Source organism: Hirundo rustica, chromosome 8 (assembly GCF_015227805.2).
Source record: "Hirundo rustica isolate bHirRus1 chromosome 8, bHirRus1.pri.v3, whole genome shotgun sequence".
Taxonomy (NCBI): domain Eukaryota; kingdom Metazoa; phylum Chordata; class Aves; order Passeriformes; family Hirundinidae; genus Hirundo; species Hirundo rustica.
The window spans coordinates 15,650,371-15,661,749 of NC_053457.1; the positions used below are offsets into that span (position 1 = coordinate 15,650,371).

Sequence of the window (11,379 nt, forward strand, 5' to 3'; positions counted from 1 at the left end):
CACCCCGCTCCTCAGCCCGCTGTCCCTCCTCTCCAGAGCCTCCCCCGTGCTCCAGGTACGCGCTGCTCGCAGGGCCAGCCTCCGCCTCCCCGCCCCTTCTGCCCGGCGGCGGGGCTGCTCTCCGCTCCTCTCCTCTCCTGCAATGCTCCTTCCCCGGCTGCCTTTTCCTCCTCTTCCCAAGGCTGCAGCACGGCAGGCGGCTTGGGCTGCGTCCTATTGCAAAGCCCCCAGCAACAACCGGGAAAGGCAACGGCGTGTGCGCGCACATTTGCCAGAGATTAGACTTCTTGGAAGGAATCTGGACTTTATCCCCCACCACCGCTGCCTCCTCCATTAGCAGCTTGCAGCTTCCCGAGGTCAGCTCTCCTCAGATTTGAACCCAGGTAAATGGGACCCAGAAAACTTTATGTTCAGCAGCTTCCAGATCTGCCCCGGAAATCCCACAGGTGGCACAGCCCTCTCCTGGGTGCCTTGCCCATTTTCAGCCCTGTATCTCACCATCATGGGTATTGCCACCAGAGAACTTTGCCATCAAACGTCTCCTTGACCTTGGGCTGTATTTTCCCTCAATTGGCTAGGATGCTTTCCAGAGGGTTAATCATTATCATATTACCATGAACAATCCCATCCCATGGGGGTTTTAGTGTTTTTAGCTTGCTGGTCCTTCATATGAATTAGGGTTCAAGGTTACAAGCTTTAAACACCATTAAATCTAAGAAGGCAGTTGGTTCATTTGAAGCTGTTCAGTCTTGGAAATTTTTTTTTTTTTTTTTTTTTTTTTTTTTTTAACGTTCCTTGTGCTGCTTCTCAGCTCAGTCTAATGGGCATTTCCTATACTTACATTCTGATTTTGGAGCAATGAACTCGTAGTATTCTACAGCATGAAACATGAAGGTCACCTTAAGAAATGAGCTCACTTCTGGCCAAGTCTGGCGAGTAGCACTTCCAAAGACACCTTCAGCATAAAAACAAGGAACAGGCTGCTAAAAATCTACTGACTTGCCCATTACTCACTTCATGTGACAGTTTTGTGTTGCCTCATCCTCAGTCACTCATCAAAGGCAAGGAAATTTCCCTACATGCTGGATCTTTCACAGGAGTCGCTAAGTGGTAGAAAGAAGCTGTTTCTGGAGTGGATCTGGCCAAGAATTACACTCAGTTAATTAGGAGCAAATCTCCTATATCCTCATGTCAGGGAGGCAGACGATCAGGGCAGCAGGGGATGGAAATAGCTTAGATGCTACATCACACTGTAACTCTCAGGCAGTAGCACAAAGGAGCAGAACAAAATAAAAATATGGGACTGTGTTAGAATTTAGAACCACTTACTCCATTGAACACACAAGGAAAGGATATACTGGAAACAGGAACAGAAATTCTATTATTCTATTAGCATTCAGAGAAATTAGCTCCTTACTAGAGGTTGCTGATGCTCATTCAGAACTCCATCCCATGAGACACTCCCTGTTCAGGCTTCTGATGCACAGGATTTAACACCTCTAGCAGAAGCCTGCACTGGATTTCTCGCACAGTACCAAGTTGCTTCCATCTCAAGGCAAACTTTTCCTAAATAAAATGATTTAATAGATAAAATAATTTTAAAGGAGACACAGAGCAGTACACCAAAAGCAATAGAAGTCCAAGCCTGTATTCACTTTCTGGAAGAATTATGAACTGGGAAGATACAGTGGGTTTTGCTGTTGTCTCCTCTCTGGCAGTTTTGGCAGTCTCTCTCGTGTTTTGGAACTATTTCCTTCTTCCCAAGACTCCTCTGTTTTTCTCACACATGTAATGACATTCCTTGATAGAGGTGGATCTCAGATTCTCAAAAGTTTCTCACGACTACTCTCCAAGTTGGAGAGGAAGAGCTAAAAGGGAATTATACCAATATAACTACAGCAGTTTAGATCAGTAATGTATCTATAGATAAGGTAAAACATCCTGAACTTTCTTGTCTGGGCAAATTTGAAGCAGTAAATATCTAAATCTGCTATTTAACAGTAGTCACCTTCTCACCCTGATATATGCATAATTCTATTACAGTAAGTCTATAATTCTCTACAGAATCTGACCCTTCAGAACAAGAAATGCCATTTTCTAAAATGTCCCCGGCTCTCTGGAATTCAACCTATTTCTCCTGAACTGGCAGGACAACTATTCATCAGGACCAATCGAAATATTAATGCTACCTCCACAATGAACACCTAAAAGGAACAGTTCAACAGCAACCATACCCAGAGCTGGTATAATAGTCAAGCTATAAGGTACAGGAATAAGATCAAGGAATTCCAGCAGATCTGCTTAAATCCTGTAAATCCGACTTAGGAGGGTAGAACAGCTAGTCAGCTTTCATTTAATTCTTTCCTCACCACGCAATTGTATACAGGTCTCTGCAGCAATGTTCTTAACCAGTGTGCTCAACACCACAAGAGTTTTCTTTACCCCCCCAGCAAAAGGATCATGGGCTGGTACAAACCCCAACTCAGAAAGAACAGTGCCATTCCCTGTGGATACACACATGAACTATTGAGTGATCCTCAGTATGAGCATGTCACATTTAAACACCCAAAATAAGCTTAATGGTGACATACAGGAAAATGGCCAGCAGCTGAAATTGCCAAGGACAATCAGTAACTGGAGGGTTTTTGGTTACAACAAAAGAAGCTAAATAATTGCTCAAGTACTTTTAAAGGAAGCACTGTAAAATCTGGGTGCACCTGAAAAGCATTGTTTCCTTCCTCTCAATAAATAAAAGGATTAGAAAACCTTAGCATAGTAATTTCAAGCTTATAGTAAACATATAAAAGGTTAGACCGAACCCCAAACAACTGAATTTGAAGCTCACCATGAAGCAGTATAATGCAAAAATAGCTGTTCAGATTAGTAGGAGCTGTGCAAAATTTCAAAAATAAAAACAGAAAAAGGTATTAAATGTCTCTGTTACAGCCTCTTATGTAAGACTGTTCCTCACAGACAGTCGAATTTGGTACATTCAGCACAGCTGCTATCTTAAGAGACGTGTAACTACTATTCCAAACTGGAACATGAAGAAAAAAATCATCAAAAGAAGCTAATCAGTTCCTCACTCCCAGTCCTACAGAAACGAAGAACCAGCAAGTAGCATTCCTTTTCAGTGTCTTCTGTACAGAAAATGCAAAATATCACAGAACCAAAACGTTTTCCCAAAGTCAGATGTAGATACAGTGCTCTTACTGACCCCAAGTCCTCTGAAAGACCCAATTATGCCATAATAGCAACAAAAGAATAAGCTACTCTGTGGCTAATCCACTAATGAGCCACTGTAATTAACAGCTAAGCAAACGTTGCTTCAGTAACTTGGAAGCCTTCACCTGTCTAAAATTTTTGTGATGAACAGGTATCAGCATGGGGCTCCAGAGGACTCAGCTTCAGCAACCTCTACAGCCACCCATGGGTAATCACACAGTGTGCGTGTACCTGACTCTCCTCTTATTCTACTTTTTCTGCACACCCGAAAGAATGACTGATACAAATGGTTGTAACATTAGTTCTCTGAGACACTGAATTTTCCCCAGCAATTAAGTACCGGTCCCAAGAACCTGCCTGTAGTTTTGTGGTACTGTAATGGAAACACCAAACACCCCCCCCGCGCCCCCCCCCCCCCAATCCCCCAATTAATTACATTATTTCAGTTATCAGTCTGTGCTTGAACTTTCTCTCTCCCTTTTAGTTTTTTTACCAAAAAACAATGAAACATTTTGTTGTAGATTATGAGTTGCCCAAGTCAAACACCAGTCTTGCTTTATTACATTAGGCAAAAGAATCCAACTTAACGTGGCACCATACCTGTCTCACCTGCAAATCAGAAGGTCTAAATCACAAACTTCCATTTTTAAGTTATATTTGATACTTACCAACGTATTATGTATTAACAAGGTATTTTGCTGGAGATTTTTTCTAAATTCTACAGCCTTTTTTACAGCACTGGAAATTTAAAAGATTTCAAAAGGCACCAGATTGTGTATATACCCATGTAAGCCGAGGAGCCATCATACCATCAATTACTACCATCATTACTATCAGTGGCTCAGAGTTTGAGCCCAAACGGTTTTTGATAGCAACTGCAGAGCTGGGCAGGAAGCCTGCATGTGAAGAAGTCATCCCCTATTAGGAAATGCATTTACATGTAAGCCTAGAAGGTTTTATTTAACAGTGAGGACCTGAGTAGGCTAGTTGAACAACACACTGCGGAAATCCTAACACTGCAAGACCAAGAGCCTCATGAACGAAACCAGCTGATACTCAGAATGAGTGGTTTGTGCTCTGGAATCAAAAGCAAGATCCACACACCAGCTGACATCAAAAAAATCACTCAACTTGACCTTCTTCTTTTTTGACCAAGACCTCAACTTTAATTGCTTGTCCACAGTCCCTTTTGTAAAGTACATTATACATAACGTGTCATCTGAGGAAACCTCTTCAGGAGCTTGTTCACTTTGCTTGAAGGGAAGTTTCCCCTGGATGATAGGGTGTCCTCATTTTGATTCTTGCGCTCTTTCTGAAAAAGAAAAAAACCCCTGAAAATATTTACCGCTCTTTATTCGCAGAGTTGATGCTCATTCCCAGAGACTACTACTAATTGTATGGGGATGTTTCTTTCGGAAAAATGCTGTTTCTTTAAGGAATACTTACCACAGCACTTGGCTCAATAATCACAAGCTGATGACCTTTAAATGATGCAGTTAATGACTGACATGAAGATTATATCCTTCATATTTTTAGTTAACGATGAAAAACTTCTGGTAACAACCTAGATTTTTTTCTTTTTACTTTCTGTTATTCTTTGATCTTTGTTTGATGCTTTGTCATCTACCAGATAAACTGTGGATAATTTTTCATTTATGCTGTCAAACAGCAACAGTAAGTAACTATTTAAATGATGACACTGTTACTGAAAGAAAATGGAAACCTGAAACCAGTTTAAGGACAAGTTAGTCTATTTTGAAAACTATTTTATTTCAAGCTTATCATATAGTATTATTATAATATGCTCATATATAATATATAATCAGAAACCTCTAATTTTCAAACAGTATGAAATTTATTTTTCAAAAATATCTAACCTTCAAAGTCAGAAACAGGTTGGAAAAGACCTCCAAGATCATTGAGTCCAACGTTTGGCTGATGGCCACCATGCCAACTAGACCATGGCACTAAGTGACACGTCCAGTCATTTCCTGAACGCCACCAGGGATGACGACTCCACCACCTCCCAGGCCAGCCTGTTCCAATACTTCAGTGCCCTTTCAGTGAAAAAGTTCTTCCTGCTGTCCAGCCTGAACGTCCCCTGGCACAGCTCGAGGCCATGTCCTCTTGTCACATCACCAGCTGCCTAGAAGAGGCTGACCCCCACCTGGCTACACCTTCCTCCCAGGTAGCTGTAAAGAGCAGTAAGGTCTCCCCTGAGCCTCTTTCTCCAAACTGAACAACCCCAGCTCCCTCAGCCCCTCCTTGTAAGAGCTTCTAAATCCTTCACCAGTTTCATTGCTCTTAGTTGCTCAAATGGGTCACAAATTGTTCGGAGGACATTATTCTAACTGGCACGCAAAACATGACTGGAGGCTTCCTCCTTTCCTACTACCAGCCTTTAAGAACATAAAGAGGCCTTAATTACTTCTGCCTTTGCCACGCAGTCATAGAACATCCTGATCTCTTCGGCACACGGCGTGTCGTTGAAGTCATTCTGTTTCCAGCAGGCCATCATTACTGACATCTCCGTAATGCACGTTGCCTCTAGAAGGGAGAGACACAACCAGAAATCTCAGGCGTCTGGGATTTCGTGCTAACAACCTCCACAGTGCATAAATCTCCAAAGCTTAAGACGGGGTAGAGGCAGGTGAGAAAATGCGTAACTAAAGACCCCAGCTTTGCTTTGGGCAGCGAAGCTGTTGCTAACAGAAAGCAAACCGCTGCAGCCATCCAGCACCCGGCTGAATTTTTAAGGTAAAGGCAATGTTAAGACGCAACGCGCCTGACTCACATAGGACGCAAACTTAAGAGCTGCAGTGTGAGGAAGCGATCCTCCCCACAGAACCCGCGCGAATTCCGCGGCCCACACCAGCCCCTCTCCTCTCGCCCTGAGGAGCACAAGGCACAAGCCGCCGAGCTCCGCCAGCGGCGCGGCCCTTCCCGGGGCGCAGCGCCCGCACAGCGCCAGGGCCGGGCCCGGCCTTCCCCTCGCCACCGGGAGCTCACCCGTCGGCTGCTCCCGGCGGCTCGCCACCTTGTCGGCCAGAGCCAGCGTCCGGGGCGGGCGGAGCGCCGGGGGCCGCTTCTTGTTCCGCCACTGCCCGGACACCCAGCGCGTCACCCAGCAGGGGTAGGCGGGCGCCGCCATGTCCGCGCGCGGGCGCCCCGAGGGCGGGCGGGGCCGGGCGCGCGGAGCCGCCCGCAGCGCAGCCGCCGGCCCGCCCCATCCTGCCCGTCCGGACACGGATGGGCCGTGCAGACGGAGGGACGGCCCACGCCTGCCGCGCGGGGCCGAACCGCTCCGTCACCGCCGCGGCCGCCTCCGTCCGGAAACCAACGGGGCGCGGAGCTAACGCGCTTCGGCCACAGCAGCGGCAATCGCGACTGTTTCAAGTAATTCGGATGGAATTGGAGGAATCACAGAATAGGCGAGGCTGGAAAGGACCACAGTGGGTTATCTGGTCCAACCTCTCTGCTCAAGCAGGGTCCCCAGAGCACATTGCACAGGATTGCATGCAGACGCTTCTGGAATATCTCCAACGAGGGAGACGCCACAGCCTCTCGGGGCTCTTCCCGTGCTCGGTCAGCTGCACAGGAAAGTTGCTGCTCATGTTCAGGTGGAAGTTCCTGTGCATCAGTTTCTGCCCGTTGCCTCTTGTCCTATTGTGCAGCACACAGAGAAGAGCCCGGATCCCTCCATCCTTTTGACACTCTCCCCTCAGATACTATAGACATACACTAAGAGCCCAAATTAAAGAGTATGAGAAGACATGTTCAAGTAAACAAAAGATTTTTTTTTTTTTTTTTTTTTTTTTTTTTTTTTTTGTTCTCTTCTGGGAGTAAATTTTTATGTCTTAAGATCCAAATTGATACACTTTTTGGAAGTTCTGTAACATTTTGGTAAGCAGGATGTTTCTCTATTTCCATTTTTTTCTGAAAAGACAGGAAACAGCTATCCTTTGAGCATGACTTACAGTAGAGAAGAAAGAAAACAGGCTGACACCTTCAAATTAGACTAGAGGGCTTGCACTGTGGAACTCTGAACAGTGGAGGCTTTGAAAATCCAGGACAGAGACATGAAATACATTTTGGTATTCCCATTCACGTGAGGTTCAGCTGCTCTTGGTTTTGCTGCTTCTATCTGCCCTTCCTACCTTACTGCTAGCTACCCACCTTCCCCTGCTGCATTTGCCTCCTGCAATGCCTAGCTAGATCAGCAGAGAAACAGGAACAAGGAGAGACGAAAGTACGAGGACATCAGAAAAGCTGACCTGCGCTCCCATAAATCAGCCTCCCTTCTTCCAAATTACATTAGCTAATGGTGGCAGCACCTTCGAGCCCTTTCGCCTTCAAAAGCTGATCTCTCATTTAAGTAATTCCAAGAAAAATGAGGCAGGGGAGGAGGGAAGGCTGAGAAATAGGAAGGCAAACTACACAAGGAGAATTGTAATAGCTTCCTGTAAGTTACTGCTGTCTGCATTAGAACTAATTTTTTGGCATCAGTCCAGTATTGCGGCATCAGCCCAAGAGATTCCCAAGCAGACAGAATAAGGTACATGATGGTGTCTGCACACACCATGCAGAGATGTCTGAAGCAGGACACAATTTTATTATTAAACATTATTTTTTAATATTACACATTAATTTTAAGGGAGAATGTGGAACTGCAAAAGGGCTGTGTTCCTCAATAGCCAAATGTCTCTACAGCCTTTATTTTGTATAGCTGATAGCACCAAGTCACTAATGGATGGGACAGAAGTGCTGACTTTATAGGGACAGTCAGAAACCAAACTCCCTCAACAGTGAGCCTCAGAGATGCTTCACTGTGAATCCTGAATGTACAACTATAAAAACCATGTAAAACTTTTAACTTTCACTAATTAGCATTTACAACTTCTCTTCTTGTATCAACACATTTAAAGCTGAATCCTAGCTTGTGTTTCAGCTGGTCAAAACCAAAATGAACCACAGAGCTTAAACTATTAATATGAGATTTGAAAAGAATACATATCACAACTGAAAAAGGGCCACATATGATGCTACCGTAAATGCTATGCCACAATTAAATACAATGCTAACAATGCTGTGATAAAATACACCCTTTAAAATGAGACTCATCTTAAATACCTCTTTAAGACATGAGAAATTACACTATGTATTCTTCACTTTCTGGTGTAGTTATGTAAAAACCTGCAGATACTGCCTAAAAATCAGTTAGGGATGAGGCTAAGAAATCAGTTGTATTGGGAAAAAAAATTATGGAGTTGATATCCATGTCTTTTTGACCGCCTGGATCCAGCTTTCAGGTAAATTACAGTATATTCACACAAATGTATCCTGAATTCTTCTCACACCAGTTCATAATGCCCTCACCTACCACACTTTATTCTCATCTGTCTCACCCTGACCTCCTTAAATCAATTTAATTAGAGATGCCTTAAAATTTAAAGCACTTCCACTTTAACTTTAGTAGTGAAACTAACCAGTTTGCTAAGATTCCAGGTGGTTCAGAGTTAACCCTTGCCTGCTGAGCTGTTGTGTTGGGACACTATTAGCATTTAATGCTCTTAATAGCACAATGCATTCATACTCTCACAACCAGACAAGTCACACCCCATCCCAACTCCCACACCAGCCCTTATCCCATGCTATCTCAATCAGATCAGCTGCTCTGCATTTTTCTGTCAACCTGAGTTGTTCTGAGCTGCCATCCCTAATTACCAGGATCTAGGAAATTCAGCCCATTTCCACTGCTAATTATCTGTGCCTTCTTACTTGCTTAGAGAAGCCACAAAGTATTATCTGCTCTGATCCAAGATCCCCAGAACCATCTCTAGCTGAGACACTTGCACATTCAATGGGTCTTTTCTGCAGTAAAACATGCATTTAACAGCACACAAATTAAGATGCTAGTGGTGTCAGAGCTCTGGAACAAATCCTGTGGCTCCACTCCTCTCCATCCTACCTAATCGCTCTGCAGGGCCATATAGATCTCTCACTGCCAGCTCTGAGACAATGAATCATAAAGAGAAGTACAGTTCGTTGAAGCCTGATGCAGGCTTTGGCTCAGTTGGCCGTATCACTAAAAGGATTTTGTCTCTGATTCATTTCAACCTGTCAGTAGAGGTCTCTGGGCAGAATGAAGGAACCTGCCACCCTGTATGTTTCCAATTAATATAACTTCCCAGAAGGTGCCTGGAGATCCATCAATAACCTTAATTAAATACAACCAAATAGATGACAACTAATGATTAAGGGAGTGGCTGTCTTGGGACTGTGGCTGAAGAGTGTGGATGGCAGGACAGTAAGTGAGGCAGATGGCTGCTTGTCTAACACAGCAATGCCTGTTAAAACTCTGATCTTCCTGATGGCACAGTTCCAATTCAATTTATCCTGTTCCCAGTCATTTAGAAGATGTTCTTCCGTATCACTTAAAACTACCCTCAGTCAAAGTGCAAGAGGGGCATTTCTGCTGACTGTCCAGCTGCTGCTGCACTTTGCAGACCTTTTCCAGACAAAGCAGCTCAATTCTCCTTTCCCTCTAAACATATACATCCACTGTTGCTTGGGTCTCATTCTACTTACCATTAGAGAGCACCCAGAGATCTTTCAGTCTGAAAATTATTACAGTGACTGAAATAAGAAAAGGCAACTCTTTCTGAACTCCTTTCGAGTTCTAGAAATCATGTTAGGCATCAAATTAATATTCTTCAGTGAGGTTGTATGCTTCCTACAAATTGTAGTCCTTCCTAAAGGACAGAATACTAGTTCAGTACATAAAATAACCAGCTTCTAACTGAAAAATGGGCAGCACGTGGTATCACAGTTTTGGCAGAAGAATGAGAACTGTGGCTTGCAATGCATTGGACAGCTAGATTTTTAAACTTCAGTCAATCTATTTGTTCCTCATCTCTCACCTCTCGGAGGACATAAATTTATTCTAGCTTGTCAAATCCATTCTGAGACACAGCACCAATAGAATCTACCAGTGTTTCATGTGAGCAGTAATGAGGAGGTATTTATTTTTAGAACCTTAATGCTAGTGAATAAAGCTATCCTGACAGCTTTGAAAGCCTCCCTCTAGTCACACAGTAAACAGGCACGATGCATGACAAGCAGTGAAGCCACTCACCCTGGTCTGTAGGATCCTGCCAAAGCATTTACACGGGTAATCATCTTCAATATTTGGTACTTTTGATAAATTCCTGATTAGTCTCAGTTTTCATGAATATGGGTACCTGCACTGTAAGAACACGATTAAGATAAATATTGAATCTATCATGTTCAGTCTGAGCATCACGTAGCCTTCCAGTAGTCACAATATGAGTGATGACATTCAGCCACCATCTTGCTGGTTTGGATTTAAAGCAGTGAGAAATCCTATTAGCAGCCAAGAACAGTAATCAGCAGCCTTTTTCCAAAACAACAATGCAGCAGTGACCTTCTTCCTTGTCTGCATTCACACATTTGCATTAGTAGAAAAACAACAAGGAGGGCAAATTGAATTCACTTTGGCTACGACTGGCAGTACAAGTTGGCACAGCACAGCAATCCTTTCAAATGCATTATTAAGTAAATTAATTGCAAACTTTTCGATGGTATGAGACCCAGCTTCTCCTGCTGCCTCCTCCAAATAACAGGAGCGAATGAAAGCAAAGCCATGGCAAAATGTTTACTCAACATTTTGTAGTCCTTGTTGAGAGCAGTAGATACTTTGAAGGTCGGTCAGCAGCCTTGAACACAACTGCAACCACAACTCTTTATCCAGCTGGGCAGGATTCCCACCTCTCCTGTCTCTGCAGTTTGCCTGGCAGCTACACTAAGTACTCACACCACGCACTGAATAAACATTCCAGCCTTAATTCTCGCACACCATACATAAAAAGTGAAATAAATTTACTATATTAATAGAGGCAACAGACACACAGATTATAAATCATTGAAGTATTGTGACATAGAAGAGATGAAAGCTAGTATGATCTATTACTACGGAAAAACCCCACTGCAGGTACAAAAGAAACAAGGCTTCTGTGAGCTTCACAGCTAAGAGTGGTTGCTAATACTCATTACCTTTTGCGAGGCTCATGACCTCTAAGACTGTAGAAAACAGTTAAACCTAGGAAGACCCTAAAAACTCAGAAAAGAAAGCTA

General features: G+C 43.7%; 1 protein-coding gene across 1 annotated transcript; it reads right to left on the bottom strand.

Moving 5' to 3' along the window:
* Nucleotides 1-3,754: 3,754 nt before the first annotated feature.
* On the bottom strand, nucleotides 3,755-6,393 carry CHCHD1 (coiled-coil-helix-coiled-coil-helix domain containing 1). Its single transcript, XM_040071232.1, has 3 exons — nucleotides 6,235-6,393; nucleotides 5,654-5,772; nucleotides 3,755-4,537 (listed from the first exon to the last, which is right to left on the bottom strand). Exons 1-3 carry the CDS (start codon nucleotides 6,374-6,376, stop codon nucleotides 4,427-4,429), a joined length of 372 nt encoding a protein of 123 aa, XP_039927166.1. The 5' UTR covers nucleotides 6,377-6,393; the 3' UTR covers nucleotides 3,755-4,426.
* Nucleotides 6,394-11,379: the final 4,986 nt, after the last annotated feature.

What these genes read in the sequence shown, in the direction of transcription:
- CHCHD1 (XM_040071232.1), bottom strand. Translation starts at nt 6,376, where the DNA reads ATGGCGGCGCCCGCCTACCCCTGCTGGGTGACGCGCTGGGTGTCCGGG. An exon ending in CCGCCGGGAGCAGCCGACGG is followed by an intron (nt 5,773 to 6,234) that starts GTGAGCTCCCGG and finishes TCTCCCTTCTAG; the next exon opens with AGGCAACGTGCATTACGGAG. An exon ending in ACTGCGTGGCAAAGGCAGAA is followed by an intron (nt 4,538 to 5,653) that starts GTAATTAAGGCC and finishes TTTCTTTTTCAG; the next exon opens with AAAGAGCGCAAGAATCAAAA.